The sequence below is a fragment of the Triticum aestivum genome, chromosome 1A (assembly GCF_018294505.1).
Source record: "Triticum aestivum cultivar Chinese Spring chromosome 1A, IWGSC CS RefSeq v2.1, whole genome shotgun sequence".
NCBI classification, from domain to species: Eukaryota; Viridiplantae; Streptophyta; class Magnoliopsida; order Poales; family Poaceae; genus Triticum; species Triticum aestivum.
This window is the reverse complement of record NC_057794.1, coordinates 44,940,666-44,957,589: the sequence shown is the minus strand read 5'-3', so window position 1 is coordinate 44,957,589 and position 16,924 is coordinate 44,940,666. Positions and strand designations below refer to the sequence as shown.

Sequence of the window (16,924 nt, the reverse complement as noted above, 5' to 3'; positions counted from 1 at the left end):
GATCCCTTCACCTGCAATGAGCCGTAAATAGAACCAAAAATATTGTGTATGAACAAACATAATTTAGACAATTTGAGGAGAAGACTTTATTAGTTTCACAAACGTTCTCATGCAGGGTGATTAACATAAACTATTATGAGTAAAACCTCACGAATTAAACTATTATGAGTAAAACCTCACGAATTACAAATGTGAAAGGGAAGCTCCTGTGAGGCCACACACATATAATGTAAAAGCCAATGCTTCTCCTCCCGCGGCTAAACTAGAATCACTACGCCAGAGGAGGAAATGTGTAACCTGCAAGACCATTCAATTTGACCCGACATATGATGAGAATAGCGCAAGAAGCATATAAAATGCATAACTAAAATCAAAGCCGTGTGACTCCAAAGAATAATAAATATCAAAACTGCATGTATGAAATGCCGATCATCGTAATTCCCTTAATATATTTCACTTACTTCCGCACTTGTAGCCGTGTGGGAATGGCGTCTTGCAGAAATTGGCAACGTAGGCAACATTCTCCATACACCATATCTTCTCTTTCTCCTTGGTGACACCAACACAAAGGCATGGGATGTTTGCCTTCTGCCACACGGCGCAGCATGCGTCCGACGGATCTAGCTTCGGGTTTGCTGGCCAATTTTGATACTTAGCACACTCCTTGATCATGGTCTGTCGGTCACCCTCACATTCGTCGGCCGACACGGCTACCGCAATAGTGAGGATGATGAAATATAAGCACATGAGTTTCGCCATGGCTATGGCTTTTGTATCTCCTACACTAAAGCCTTCTCTATCCCTTTGATATTAGAATCGTACAATATAGGATTTGTGTGGCTTCTGTGAATGTGTGGGATACATGATGTCGCTAGCTATGTCTTGGTATATATAGCCTTCTTTGAGATGATGATACAGACGCATACACCAGTTGTATATCATGAAGATATAGCACCGCGTCAGACAATTAATGTATACATTAATTATACATCTAGGTGTTGGAATAAGCCACGGCGTGTGTGATCGGGCTCGTCGGGTGCGCGCGGGACGGGCGGGACACACTGGTGTCGTCGGGCTTGTCGGGTGCGTCGGTGACGTGCGGGACGTGCGGGATGCAGAAGCGTGGCGTATGTGTGTGTAGCGTGTATACACTCGAGTCTGGCACGTAGAGCAGGGCGTTGGCAAGTGTGCCGGCCAAGTTTGCTTGATGCGTGTGAGTTAGTTAGTTGATTGTTAGCAGTGACCGGTGGAGATGGCCGCGTCGTGCGCGTAGCGCGCATGTAGTGCGCATGGCCGGGCTGATGGATTGCATGCAGGGTAGCTAGCTAGGCAGCGTGCGTACGTGCGCACAAGGAAACGTCGGCGCTGCGTTATTGTGCCACTACAAAGCCATGACCACGAGTGTATTTGTTGAGGAGAGTTTTTGAGGCTCCGGAAAAAGTAACGGGGCTGTGAAGCCGGGTGAAACTCCATTGTACTCTGTGCTCCTTCTTCTTCTATCTCCATCCATCAGCGTGAGAGAGCGGTTCCAACAATTGATATACAGAGCTTTGGTTCGGGCGATCACCGGCGACCATGGCGCTCGTCCCACACGGCGGCGGCGCGAGCGGATCAGCAAGGATGGCGATGCCTTTGCTGACCGCGGACAACTACACGGTCTGGGCCATCAAGGCGCAGGCGATCCTCGATGTCCACACCGTATGGGAGGCGGTGGCGCTGGGCGACGCGGCGGTGAACACGCGGAAGGACAAGATGGCGCGCGTGTTGCTTCTCGGGGCGTTGCCGGAGGATGTGCTGCTGAAGGTGTCGACGAAGCTCACCGCCAGGGAGGTATGGGACTCCCTGAAGGTGAGGTTCGTCGGCGCTGATCGGGTCTGCGCGGCGAGGCTGGGGACGCTGCGTGGCGAATTCGACCGGATGAAGATGGCGGACGGCGAGGAGCTCGACGTGTACGGCGGGAGGCTCGCGGCGATGGCAGCGAGGTATGCCAACCTCGGGGAGACGCTGGGCGACGCGGCACTTGTCAAGAAGTTGCTGGATATGGTGCCGGATTGCCTCTTCTCCGTCGTCGCCGGCATCGAGCAGTTCCACGATGTGACGATGATTGCGTTCGACGAAGCGCTCGGGCGGCTGCGTGCGTTCGACGAGCGGGTTCGGCGCCGTGGACAAGATGGCGGCGAGCGCGGAGGTGAGCAGCTGCTCATGACGGCTGTGCAGTGGGCAGCATGGGAGCGTCGACACGGCGGTGCTCGGGACGACGACGACGGGCGCAGGCGCTGCTACAAGTGCGGGGAGCACGGTCACTTCCGGCGCAAGTGCCCGCAGCTGCGGAAAGGACCGGCGGCGGAGCATGCACTCTTGGCCGGCGCCAACATCGACGATGACGGACTCCTCTAGGCCGTGGCTTAAGTGGTGTGTGTTGGAATAAGCCACGGCGTGTGTGATCGGGCTCGTCGGGCGCGTCGGGTGCGCGCGGGACGGGCGGGGCACACTGGTGCCGTCGGGCTCGTCGGGTTTGTCGGGCGCGTCGGTGACATGCGGGACGGGCGGGACGTACGGGACGCAGAAGCGTGGCGTATGTGTGTGTAGCGTGTATACACTCGAGTCTGGCACGTAGAGCAGGGCGTTGGCAAGTGTGCCGGCCAAGTTTGCTTGTTGCGTGTGAGTTAGTTAGCTGATTGTTAGTAGTGACCGGTGGAGATGGTCGCGTCGTGCGCGTAGCGCGCATGTAGTGCGCATGGCCGGGCTGATGGATTGCATGCAGGGTAGCTAGCTAGGCGGCGTGCGTACATGCGCACAAGGAAACATGGGCGCTGCGTTGCTGTGCCACTACAAAGCCATGACCACGAGTGTATTTGTTGAGGGGAGAGTTTTTGGGGCTCTCGGAAGACTAACGGGGCTGTGAAGCCGGGTGAAACTCCATTGTATTGTGTGCTCCTTCTTCTTCTATCTCCATCTATCAGTGTGAAAGAGCGGTTCCAACAGAGGCTACATCATACATTAGTTCTATATCTTGAAGATATTGTATCAAATAATGAATGTGTACATTAACTTTATATCTACAGGCTAGACCTTTAAGATATGAAATAGCATCAAACAATAAATGTGTACATTAACTTCATATCGACACGTTTTACACACATTAGTTGTATATATGATATATCTCGAAGATATGGCACTGCATGAAAAGAATGAATGTGTACATTAGTTGCATATCTACACGCTACAACAATACATTATTATATATATCTCGAAGATATGGTATTGCATCAAAAAAATGAATGTGTACATTAATTGCACATCTACGGGCGTATAACATTACATTAATTATATATATCTTGAAGATATATTACTGCATCAAAAAAGGAATGTGTACATTAATTGCACATCTACGGGCTACAACATTAGATTAATTATATTAACTTTTTAAGATATGGTACTGCATCAAAAAATAAATGTATACATTAGTTGCACATCTACAAGCTACAACATTAACGGCAAATTGCTACAATATTGCATCGCACTTTGGAAATATGCATTGAATTCTATAAATCACACTAGTATAAGACATTAGACATGTACATTAATGGACCTGTATCTCAGAAAAAATAAGGTTGAACTCAGGAGGGGAGCTTCTGAGGGGAAGGCGCAACCCACTTACGAGGCCTAATAAATTTGTAATTGTTGGCCCATGTGAGACAATTTTTTTTATTTTGCCAGTGCTATTAATTTGGCTTATCAATTGGCCCCATCTTACTTCCATGCCGCTCTCCGCTACTGATTGAGCCCACGTATCTTTTTTCTATCGGGGTACCTATTTGTATACTATTAGATGATCCCTGCGCATTGCCGTGGAAAATTTGTTAAAGGTAATACATAAAGTGGTACTTAAAACAAGTAAAACTATTTGCAAACAAGTGTTCTCATCATGCTCGCTTGCACCAAGGGAAGATGGGAGGCGTGGCTGGAAGGTAGAGCGTCGAACTCCAACAAGACAGTTGGAGAAGAACTGGACATCTCTTTGAAGAGTCCAAGTGCCGGTAAAGATCAGGGTATTTTTGTCGCGGCTTGCCAAGCACTCACTTCTCACGGCAGAATCATGCCACTCCCTCCGTACTCCATAGTGAGAGTAAAGTAGATGATAACATCACACATAACTAGGTAAAATAGATGATAGATGATGTGGCAAGAAATTAATGAGGAAAAAGAGGCATATGGTAACATTGTATGTTATTCATACTATGAGTAACATCACACATACCAAAACAAGATGAGTCTATAACCTAATAAATGGAGTATTGCATGACACCATACATATGTTACTCCTCGTTATGCAGGTAGTAACATAGACTAGTAACATATGCATGTTACTAAAGTTACTCCCCACTATGGGTAGTCTAAGTCATCTTACGTTGTGCATCAGGACCAAAACGAAGGGAAAACAAGAGAGCGTAATGTTCATTAGCTAATTAATACCATTGCATGCAATGAATTAACCACTGCATGCCGTGGTAGGTAGTCTCAACTCATTAAAAACATACACGCCCCACATCTCTTATTGGTTGATTCATTTATTCATGTCAAGAAATAAGAAATAAGGTGAGAGTTAATGCACCACCCCAGAGTGTTTTGAGACTATATGGTTTTCGTAAAATGGTTAATGCATCGATACGGAGGAAGTAGTTCATAGGAATGCATGTTACACGAGATGCAAGATACACGGTCACATGGATTCCTCAAGGGTAAGGCATTCCCGTCTGGAGTGCACAATGTCAGTGTGTGTATGGGCTGTGGCTGACGAGTACGTGACCAAACTATTGCAGAACCGGCGAGAACCCCATAAACTGGAATGACCTTTTACTCTGATTGATCACTTGAAACATGAAGAATAGGGTGAAAGTGCTTGACACTTATAGTAGTGGTTTATTATTCTTATACTAACGGATCTCACGAAGGTTTTGTTGAGTTTTGTGTGATTTAAGTTTTCAAGTTTAGGGTTATCTTACGATGGATGAAGGAAGGATGGAAGAGCCTAAGCTGAGGGATGCCCCGGCATCCCAAGATATTATCCAAAAATGAGCAACCAACTAAGCTTGGGGATGCCCCCGAGTGGCATCCCCGCTTTCTTCCAACGATCATCGGTATTTTACTTGAAACTATATTTTTATTCGTCACATGATATGTTTTTTGCTTGGAGCGTCCTGTATGATATGAGCCTTTGCTTGTTTTATTTTGTGTTTTAAGTCATCAATCCTTGCTGGACACACCTATTAGAGAGAGCCAAAATTATGACATGACTTGTTAGAATTGCTCTCTATACTTCACTTAAATTTTTTTATGAGCTAGGACTTTCTCTAGTGCTTCACTTATATCTTTTTGAGCATGGTGTGCTTAGTATTTTTGAAGAAATTCTCTCTTGCTTCACTTAAATTATTTTGAGAGAAAGAAAAATTTATTATGCTCATGATCTTCACTTATATTTGTTTGAGCTTATGAAAAGAAACACATGAAAATTAGTCCCAAAGTGATAGATATCCAAGAAGGATAAAGAAAAAAATGTCATGAAGATCATTGGACAAAATAAACTTGATTCTTAGTAATAGTTTTGAGATATGATGATGTGATATGTGAGTTATGTTGATGAGCAATTGTGCTCTACTAAGAATATTGGTGTTAAGGTTTGTGATTCCCTATGCATGCATGAAAGTCAATAATCATGCAATGAAAATTATATCCTACTTGTGGTGCATTATTCGGTGTTAATTATGCTTAATGCTTGCTTATGAGATTATCTGTTTCTTAGTTGGTCACTTCCCAATCTTTTGCTAGCCTTCATTTTGCACTAAGTATGATCACTACTTGTGCATCCAAAAACCTTTAACCCAGTTTTGCCACATGAGTCCACTATATCTACCTATATGTGGTATTCTTTTGTTGTTCTAAGCAAATTTGCATGTGCCATCTCTAATTTTCAAAATAAACTTCTCTTTTGTGTGTTTGTTTCGCTCGCGGAGCGGTGAGGGGTGGCTAATATTTTCCATGCTAGATATGTTATTCTCAAGATGAGTGTTTATTCACTTGTCATTACACGAGAGTAAAGCAAAGGTATTAGGGATGCCCAGTCCCGAAATGCAAAAATGAATTTACTTTATGTTGTCAAATAATAAATTCCTTGGAAAGTGTTGGTATGGAGGGCACCCGTGGATACGGTTAGCCATGGAAAGCGAACGTTATGGTGGAAAAAGGAATAATCTTTATTTTCTATTTGGGAACCGCCTATGATATATCTATGCATGGAAAATATTGGGAACTATTAGTTGGTGGGATGGATACACTTCCCAAAATGTATTTATCTCTAAGTTTTTCGCTTTGAGCTCTGGCACCTCTATAAATCCCTACTTCCCTCTGCGAAGGGCCTTTCTTCTACTTTATGCAATTTTTATTTTTGAATTTGAGTCTCCATCTTCTCTTATAAAAAGCACCAACTAGGAGGCAATATGATCGTACTTAAGTATTGGGTGTAGCTAATATTCGAGTGTGTTTCATGAATGGATCAATGTTTGATCATAATGGGCTAGGGATAACTCATTTTAGCGTTGATATTTTGAAAGACATGGTTGCTTGTTGATATGCTTGAGTATCTAAATTATTATGTCAAAACTAGACTATTGCTTTGAATCACATAAAAAGTCCAAATGTCCATGCTATAAAGAAAAGAATATGATATGACATGTTAAACAGCACTCCATATTAAAAATTCTATTTTTATCACTTACCTACTCGAGGACGAGTAGGAGTTAAGCTTGGAGATGCTGATACGTCTCCAACGTATCTATAATTTTTTATTGTTCCATGTTGTTATATTATCAATTTTGGATGTTTTATAATCATTTTATAGTCATTTTATATCATTTTTTGGTACTAAACTATTGACATAGTGCCAAGTGCTAGTTCCTGCTTTTCCATGTTTTTTACATCACAAAAAATCAATATCAGACAGAGTCCAAATGCCACAAAACTTTACGGAGATTTTTTATGGACCAGAAGGAACATGTTGGGGGTGCTCGCCATGTCATCTCACGGACAGGAGGGCCAGGCCGAGGACCCTCATGGCGATTAATTACTAGGATTCTTCGGGCAGCCCATGACATATACAATGGATATTCCACAAGACTTGGCGCACAGGACGAGGACTCTTCTAAATCCTAGGCCTCCGGTACATTATATAAACGAGGCCAAGATAGTCAATAGATCATTACAACTTAGATCATTAGATCTACAAAGAGGTTCATTCACACATACGATCTCGAGGTAGATCAACATGTACTCTATACCCCATCCACAATCAATACAACAAAGCAAGACAAAGGGTTTTACCTCTTTAAGAGGGCCCGAACCTGAGTAAATACCGTGTCCATTCTTTGTCATGTTACCATCGTACCAAGATCACCAGCTTGGGACCCCTTCCCGATATCTACCGGGTTTAGCACCATCACATGTGTATCTTCGACCAACGGTATGGTCTTCCATACTTTCAATCCTAATGGTATTGGACCATCTTCGGGACCTGCAACATATACACCAACAATAATGAAGTGGACAAAAGAACAGACAAGATAAACATACTATTTACCCCAAGCTGGCATAGCAATACAAACACTGACTTCTGGAGCCGTCCTCTATGCACATTGACATGTAGTGACAACTACTTAGCACTATGAGTGTAAATAGCCAGTTCTAGGAAAATGGTCGCATCCAACTAGCTATCAACAACACCCTTATTGGCTCTCACATTCAGCTAGCAATCCTAGATGCATGCATAATTGTTTCTCATGTCCATTGTTTTATTTTTTAGGGAACAGTCTGGCCCATCTTAGGCCACTCGATATGCACCAGGAATATTTTGGCCCTCAAGTTTTCTGGCCCTGATTTGGATGTCATTCTCAATCTTCTTAGTTGCTTCCCCTTCTTGGAAAAGTTCTATGTCATTGTAAGTGTTCATCTTTGTTTGCCTTAAATGTTGAAATAAATTCTTGATTCTCGTTTATATATTCTAGTCTAGTTAGCAACTGCCTATTTAACATGTATCTGGCATTTCCCAATGAGAGGAGTATTTGAAGGCAAAGATGAAGAACTTGCATCCTCAGTCTGACCCACTACTAAATCCAGTGAAATGCCTTGAGAACCATCTCAAAGTAATGGTGTTGAAGAATTACAAAGGTGGTGAGAAAGAAGTTGGCTTTTCCAATTTCTTTGTTTTGAATGCGAGAGTGGTGAAGGAAATCAACTTAACATGATTGCCATCAATGAGAATTGGATGATTGATCAACTCAGGCTACTACAAGTAGAAACTAGAGCTTCTCAAGTCGCACGGTTGAAATTCAAAAATGGTTATTCTCCCTAGTAGACCTATGTGTATACAAGTGATGTATCATAGACCCTTTTAGTTGTTATTTTCCAAAAGGGGTCGACCCTCTTTCAAAGAAAGCATATGTGTGCTCTATCAATTGCCTATCCTAATGAAGGCTTCTTTGGCAGATTACGTTGATAGCTGATGATGTTGTGTGTGTCTTCTATTAGAAAGAAGTCGCGCATCTGCGCCGAGGACAACAGACTATGGTCCTTCTGTTTCTCATCTTCTATAATTAGGGCTACTTTGGTACCCTGTTGTGATACCTTTGGTCCACCTTTAACTATTTTTTGTCCTGAACTCTCCTCCTCCCTCTTGTATATCTATGCACGTTCTAACTGTTTCTATATTAATGTTCCCTTAGTCACAGAGACGAAAAGTAGAGCCTTCTTGCCCAAATTTGTGATATACATGTCATAGAAAAGTCCTACCCGAGCATCCCACCTAGTCTCACGCGGTGTCTACGTGGAAATCATCAAGCCCAAGCCAATGAAAATCTAAGATTAAGCTAAAGAAGAATAAGCTAAAAAGAACCTTAAGGGAGCCTAGCTGCTAGTTGAAATACTTCGTGTGATAAAAAGTTGGTAGTGTATACATTGTACAAAGCAGACGTTGCACGCATTGCAAAATCCAAGTAAACCGTGACAATCGAACTACACCAGATTTGTGTGCGAAATCATACGTACAACTAACTGAATATGCCATTTATCTTTCTCATCCCCTTCCCCATGAGTCTCCTCACTTTTAGCAAAGTAAGTTATATTTGGAGCTTTGCATCAGCCAGGGTCCAGGAATAAGAGTTACTAAGATGAAAAATTGGTTGAGCTCAGCCATAAATGAACCCATTAACTTTGGACATAAAAAGCACATGAAAGTTGTTGCTTTAACTACAGTAATTTCTTCTAATATCCTTGATCCCTTCACCTGCAATGAGCCGTAAATAGAACCAAAAATATTGTGTATGAACAAACATAATTTAGACAATTTGAGGAGAAGACTTTATTAGTTTCACAAACGTTCTCATACAGAGTGATTAACATAAACTATTATGAGTAAAACATCACGAATTACAAATGTGAAAGGGAAGCTCTTGTGAGGCCACACACCTATAATGTAAAAGCCAATGCTTCTCCTCCCGCGGCTAAACTAGAATCACTATGCCAGAGGAGGAAATGTGTAACCTGCAAGACCATTCAATTTGACCCAACATATGATCAGAATAGCGCAAGAAGCATATAAAATGCATAACTAAAATCAAAGTCGTGTGACTCCAAAGAATAATAAATATCAAAATTGCATGTATGAAATGCCGATCATCATAATTCCCTTAATATATTTCACTTACTTCCGCACTTGTAGCCATGTGGGAATGGCTTCTTGCAGAAATTGGCAACGTAGGCAACCTTCTCCATACTCCATATCTTCTCTTTCTCCTTGGTGACACCAGCACAAAGGCATGGGATGTTTGCCTTCTGCCACACGGCGTAGCATGCGTCCGACGGATCTAGCTTCGGGTTTGCTGGCCATTTTTGATACTTAGCACACTCCTTGATCATGGCCTGTCGGTCACCCTCACATTCGTCAGCCGACACGGCTACCGCAATAGCGAGGATGATGAAACATAAGCACATGAGTTTCGCCATGGCTATGGCTTTTGTATCTCCTACACTAGAGCCTTCTCTATTCCTTTGATATTAGAATCGTACAATATAGGATTTGTGTGGCTTCTGTGAATGTGTGGGATACATGACTTCGCTAGCTATGTCTTGGTATATATAGCCTTCTTTGAGATGATGATACAGATGCATACACCAGTTGTATGTCATGAAGATATAGCACCGTGTCAGACAATTAATGTATACATTAATTATACATCTAGGTGTTGGAATAAGGCATAGCTTGTGTGATCGGGCTCGTCGGGTGCGCGCGGGACGGGCGATACACACTAGTGCCGTCGGGCTCGTCGGGCTTGTCGGGCGAGTCGGTGACGTGCGGGACGTGCGGGACGTGCGGGATGCAGAAGCGTGGCGTATGTGTGTGTAGCGTGTATACACTCGAGTCTGGCACGTAGAGCAGGGCGTTGGCAAGTGTGCCAGCCAAGTTTGCTTGATGCGTGTGAGTTAGTTAGCTGATTGTTAGCAGTGACCGGTGGATGTGGCCACGTCGTGCGTGTAGCGCGCATGTAGTGCGCATGGCCGGGCTGATGGATTGCATGCAGGGTAGCTAGCTAGGCGGCGTGCGTACGTGCGCACAAGGAAACGTGGGCGCTGCGTTGTTGTGCCACTACAAAGCCATGACCACGAGTGTATTTGCTGAGGAGAGTTTTTGGTGCTCTGGGAAAAGTAATGGGGCTGTGAAGCCGGGTGAAACTCCATTGTACTGTGTGCTCCTTCTTCTTCTGTCTCCATCCATCAGTGTGAGAGAGCGGTTTCAACAATTGATATACAGAGCTTTAGTTCGGGCGATCACCGTCGACCATGGCACTCGTCCCACACGGCGGCGGCGCGGGCGGATCGGCGACTATGGCGATGCCTTTGCTGATCGCGGACAACTACATGGTCTGGGCCATCAAGGCGCAGGCGATCCTCGACGTCCACACCGTGTGGGAGGCGGTGGCGCCGGGCGACACGGCGGTGAACGCGCGGAAGGACAAGATGGCGCGCGCGTTGCTTCTCGGGGCATTGCCGGAGGATGTGCTGCTGAAGGTGTCTACGAAGCTCACCGCCAGGGAGGTATGGGACTCCCTGAAGGTGAGGTTCGTCGGCGCTGATCGGGTCCGCGCGGCGAGGCTGGGGACGCTGCGTGGCGAATTCGACCGGATGAAGATGGCGGACGGCGAGGAGCTCGACGTGTACGGCGGGAGGCTCGCGGCGATGGCGGCGAGGTATGCCAACCTCGGGGAGACGCTGGGCGACGCGGCACTTGTCAAGAAGTTGCTGGATATGGTGCCGGATCGCCTCTTCCCCGTCGTCGCCGGCATCGAGCAGTTCCACGATGTGACGATGATTGCGTTCGACAAAGCGCTCGGGCGGCTGCGTGCGTTCGACGAGCGGGTTCGGCGCCGTGGACAAGATGGCGGCGAGCACGGAGGTGAGCAGCTGCTCATGACGGCTGCGCAGTGGGCAGCATGGGAGCGTCGACACGGCGGTGCTCGGGACGACGACGACGGGTGCATCGTGGCGTCGGGGAGCGGCGGCAACAGACGCAGGCGCTGCTACAAGTGCGGGGAGCACGGTCACTTCCGGCGCGAGTGCCCGCAGCTGCGGAAAGGACCGGCGGCGGAGCATGCACTCTTGGCCGGCGCCAACGTCGACGATGACGGACTCCTCTAGGCCGTGGCTTAAGTGGTGTGTGTTGGAATAAGCCACGGCGTGTGTGATCGGGCTCGTCGGGCGCGTCGGGTGCGCGCGGGACGGGCGGGGCACACTGGTGCCGTCGGGCTCGTCGGGCTTGTCGGGCGTGTCGGTGACATGCGGGACGGGCGGGACGTACGGGACGCAGAAGCGTGGCGTATGTGTGTGTAGCGTGTATACACTCGAGTCTGGCACGTAGAGCAGGGCATTGGCAAGTGTGCCGGCCAAGTTTGCTTGTTGCGTGTGAGTTAGTTAGCTGATTGTTAGTGGTGACCGGTGGAGATGGTCGCGTCGTGCGCGTAGCGCGCATGTAGTGCGCATGGCCGGGCTGATGGATTGCATGTAGGGTAGCTAGCTAGGCGGCGTGCGTACATGCGCACAAGGAAACGTGGGCGCTGCGTTGCTGTGCCACTACAAAGCCATGACCACGAGTGTATTTGTTGAGGGGAGAGTTTTTGGGGCTCTCGGAAGACTAACGGGGATGTGAAGCCGGGTGAAACTCCATTGTATTGTGTGCTCCTTCTTCTTCTATCTCCATCTATCAGTGTGAGAGAGCGGTTTCAACAGAGGCTACATCATACATTAGTTCTATATCTTGAAGATACGATATTGTATCAAATAATGAATGTGTACATTAACTTTATATCTACAGGCTAGACCTTTAAGATATGAAATAGCATCAAACAATAAATGTGTACATTAACTTCATATCGACATGTTTTACACACATTAGTTGTATATATGATATATCTCGAAGATATGGCACTGCATGAAAAGAATGAATGTGTACATTAGTTGCATATCTACACGCTACAACAATACATTATTATATATATCTTGAAGATATGGTATTGCATCAAAAAAATGAATGTGTACATTAGTTGCACATCTACGGGCGTATAACATTACATTAATTATATATATCTTGAAGATATATTACTGCATCAAAAAAGGAATGTGTACATTAATTGCACATCTACGGGCTACAACATTAGATTAATTATATTAACTTTTTAAGATATGGTACTGCATCAAAAAATAAATGTATACATTAGTTGCACATCTACAAGCTACAACATTAACGGCAAATTGCTACAATATTGCATCGCACTTTGGAAATATGCATTGAATTCTATAAATCACACTAGTATAAGACACTAGACATGTACATTAATGGACCTGTATCTCAGAAAAAATAAGGTTGAACTCAGGAGGGGAGCTTCTGAGGGGAAGGCGCAACCCGCTTACGAGGCCTAATAAATCTGTAATTGTTGGCCCATGTGAGACAATTTTTATTATTTTGCCAGTGCTATTAATTTGGCTTATCAATTGGCCCCATCTTACTTCCATGCCGCTCTCCGCTACTGATTGAGCCCACGTATCTTTTTTCTATCGGGGTACCTATTTGTATACTATTAGATGATCCCTGCGCATTGCCGTGGAAAATTTGTTAAAGGTAATACATAAAGTGGTACTTAAAACAAGTAAAACTATTTGCAAACAAGTGTTCTCATCATGCTCGCTTGCACCAAGGGAAGATGGGAGGCGTGGCTGGAAGGTAGAGCGTCGAACTCCAACAAGACAGTTGGAGAAGAACTGGGCATCTCTTTGAAGAGTCCAAGTGCCGGTAAAGATCAGGGTATTTTTGTCGCGGCTTGCCAAGCACTCACTTCTCACGGCAGAATCATGCCACTCTCTCCGTACTCCATAGTGAGAGTAAAGTAGATGATAACATCACACATAACTAGGTAAAATAGATGATAGATGATGTGGCAAGAAATTAATAAGGAAAAAGAGGCATATGGTAACATTGTATGTTATTCATACTATGAGTAACATCACACATACCAAAACAAGATGAGTCTATAACCTAATAAATGGAGTATTGCATGACACCATACATATGTTACTCCTCGTTATGCAGGTAGTAACATAGACTAGTAACATATGCATGTTACTAAAGTTACTCCCCACTATGGGTAGTCTAAGTCATCTTACGTTGTGCATCAGGACCAAAACGAAGGGAAAACAAGAGAGCGTAATGTTCATTAGCTAATTAATACCATTGCATGCAATGAATTAACCACTGCATGCCGTGGTAGGTAGTCTCAACTCATTAAAAACATACACGCCCCACATCTCTTATTGGTTGATTCATTTATTCATGTCAAGAAATAAGAAATAAGGTGAGAGTTAATGCACCACCCCAGAGTGTTTTGAGACTATATGGTTTTCGTAAAATGATTAATGCATCGATACGGAGGAAGTAGTTCATAGGAATGCATGTTACACGAGATGCAAGATACACGGTCACATGGATTCCTCAAGGGTAAGGCATTCCCGTCTGGAGTGCACAATGTCAGTGTGTCTATGGGCTGTGGCTGACGAGTACGTGACCAAACTATTGCAGAACCGGCGAGAACCCCATAAACTGGAATGACCTTTTACTCTGATTGATCACTTGAAACATGAAGAATAGGGTGAAAGTGCTTGACAGTGTGGGCGATCTGGTATGCGTGATTTGGTGGGTTGACGACTGCTCAGTGGCAAAGAACTTGAATCGTTGCAGGAGAGGATGTTATTGCGGTCACATCATCCTAGAGATTGAAGAACGAGCTAAATTGTTCTAGGAAGCCTAGTACATTCCCCTTGACTGTCGACCGTCATTTGTGGCTGAGAACCACCTCAAGTGCATTGCATCCCATATAACATTCTAGATAGATTAAGAGTGTGCTTTCCTTGATAAAAATACCAGCCATTGTTGTGCAAACAAACTCTGAAGATACATATGGTAATGTAATGCCAGCCATTGAATGGCAGCTCAGACCAACAATGTTTCCACCAAGAGAAAAGAGCCAACACAGGAAAAATGACGTTTCAGTGGGCAGAGACCAAAACCTATTGGTGCTGGACCAAGTGTGTTTCACAACAATGTTTCAGTAGTCAGGCAACAAGTTCTACAGCTTCTGTTCCAGAGACGAGTGTATCTTCAACAAATGGCACGGTCTTCCATACTTTCAATCCTACTGATGCTGGACTGTCTTCAGGACCTGACATATACAGCAACAATGAAGCAACTGAAAGGACAAGGTAAGCAAACAATTATTACCCAAACTGGAAATATATATAGACCTTGACTTCTGGAGTTGTCCTCTATACAATCTGACATGTAGTGAGAACTATTTAGCTCCGCTAGTGTAAACAGCCACTTCTCAGATAGATGGTCACAACCAGGCCTGGAAGTATTCGATGGCTGACAGATCCAGCAAGAGTCAAGGCAGATTGATTAAAATTGATTTATTGCTAAGTTGCAACACAGTAATAAAGCACCACTATCTTAAGAGTTACTCCCTCGGTTCCAAAATAAATGACTCAACTTTGTACTAACTTTATACAAAGTTGAGTCATCTATTTTGGAACGGAAGGAGTACTAACTAGAGGCTCCTTTCGAGGACTCGCGTTAATCCTAGAGAATTTGTCGGAATAACATCTGTCTGGTCTACCTTCAAGCTATCTATGTAGCCATTTGATTAAGTAAACCTCACCCTCTCCCACATGGACTCCTTTTGTTTCTCTTCCTCTCCTTACCTGCTTACTCCTAACTTCACCTTCGCCTCCTGCGCACAGGTCGGCTTACAATCGCCACTTCACACAATACATAAATAGATCATACATCATCCAGAATGCAAACAAGGTCCGACAACGGAACCCAAAATAAGAAAGACAACCACAAATGCTAGATCCCCAATCGCACCAAATGGGCTCCACTACTGATCATCCGGAAAAGAAACATAGTAACAAAAAGATCTTCGAGCTCCCACTTGAGCTCAGTTGCGTCATCTGCACTGGTATCATCGGCACCTGCAACTGTTTGGAAGTATCTGTGAGTCACGAGGACTCAGCAATTTCACACCCGCGAGATTAAGACTATTTAAGTTTATGGGTAGGAAAGGGTAGTGAGGTGGAGCTGCAGCAAGCACTAAGCATATATGGTGGCTAAGTTACGCAAATAAGAGCGAGAAGAGAAGCAATGCAACGATCGAGAAGTTAGAAGTGATCAAGAAGTGATCCTGAAACTACTTACGTTCAAGCATAACACAAGAACCGTGTTCATTTCTCAGACTCCGCCGAGAAGAGACCATCACGGCTACACACGCGGTTGATGCATTTTAATTAAGTCAAGTGTCAAGTTCTCTACAATCGAATATTAATAAATTCTCATCTGCCCATAACTGCGGGCACGGCTTTCGAAACTTCAAACCCTATAGGGGTGTCCCAACTTAGCCCATCACAAGCTCTCACGGTCAAAGAAGGATATTCCTTCTCCCGAGAAGACCCGATCAGTCTCGGAATCTCAGTTACAAGACATTTCTACAATGGTAAAACAAGACCAGCAAGACTGCCCGATGTGCCGACATCCCGATAGGAGCTGCACATATCTCATTCTCAGGGCAACACCGGATAAGCTAAGCGTATACGTACCAACATAACCCAAGTTGCCAAGGGATGGTCCCGCACGGTGCTCTGGTTCGGACCAACACTTAGAGAAGCACTGGCCCGAGGGGTAAAGTAAGATGACCCTCGGGAGCGCAACTCCCAAGGGAAAAGTATAGGTGGTGGTGAGGCAAATGGTAAAACCAAGGTTCGACCTTGCTGGAGGAGTTTTATTCAAAGCAAACTGTTAAGAGGTTCCCATAACACCTAACCGCATAAGGGACGCAAAATCAAGGAACAAAACACCGGTATGACGGAAACTAGGGCGGCAAGAGTGGAACAAAACACCAAGCATAAGGCCGAGCCTTCCACCTTTTACCAAGTATATTGGTGCATTAAAGTAAAAAAAGATATAATAATGATATCCCAACAATATCCATGTACAAACCTGGAACAATCTTCATCTTCACCTGCAACTAGCAACGTTATAAGAGGGGCTGAGCAAAGGCGGTAACATAGCCAAACAACGGTTTGCTAGGAAAGGTGGGTTAGAGGTTTGACATGGCAATATGGGAGGCATGATATAACAAGTGGTAGGTATCGCGGCATAGCAATAGAGCGAGCAACTAGCAAGCAAAGATAGAAGTGATTTCGAGGGTATGGTCATCTTGCCTGAGATCCCGCAAGGAAGAAGAACGAGTCCATGAAGAAGACAAACGTACGTAGT

At 44.8% G+C, this 16,924-nt stretch overlaps 2 protein-coding genes across 2 annotated transcripts; both read right to left on the bottom strand.

The window, feature by feature from the left end:
- Window positions 1-24: 24 nt before the first annotated feature.
- LOC123088596 (uncharacterized) lies at window positions 25-869 on the bottom strand. The gene is made up of 2 exons (XM_044510835.1): window positions 462-869; window positions 25-297 (listed from the first exon to the last, which is right to left on the bottom strand). Exons 1-2 carry the CDS (start codon window positions 757-759, stop codon window positions 272-274), a joined length of 324 nt encoding a protein of 107 aa, XP_044366770.1. The 5' UTR covers window positions 760-869; the 3' UTR covers window positions 25-271.
- An 8,516-nt stretch (window positions 870-9,385) lies between these two features.
- Window positions 9,386-10,161, bottom strand: LOC123088519 (uncharacterized). Its single transcript, XM_044510747.1, has 2 exons — window positions 9,756-10,161; window positions 9,386-9,591 (listed from the first exon to the last, which is right to left on the bottom strand). The coding sequence occupies exons 1-2, from the start codon at window positions 10,051-10,053 to the stop codon at window positions 9,566-9,568; spliced, it is 324 nt and encodes a 107-aa protein (XP_044366682.1). The 5' UTR covers window positions 10,054-10,161; the 3' UTR covers window positions 9,386-9,565.
- Between the last annotated feature and the right edge of the window lie 6,763 nt (window positions 10,162-16,924).

Bases quoted from the DNA above. Each gene is read 5' to 3' on its own strand.
- LOC123088596 (XM_044510835.1), bottom strand. From the start codon at position 759: ATGGCGAAACTCATGTGCTTATATTTCATCATCCTCACTATTGCGGTA. The intron at 298-461 runs GTAAGTGAAATA...ATGGTCTTGCAG, and splicing joins ACACGGCTACAAGTGCGGAA to GTTACACATTTCCTCCTCTG.
- LOC123088519 (XM_044510747.1), bottom strand. From the start codon at position 10,053: ATGGCGAAACTCATGTGCTTATGTTTCATCATCCTCGCTATTGCGGTA. The intron at 9,592-9,755 runs GTAAGTGAAATA...ATGGTCTTGCAG, and splicing joins ACATGGCTACAAGTGCGGAA to GTTACACATTTCCTCCTCTG.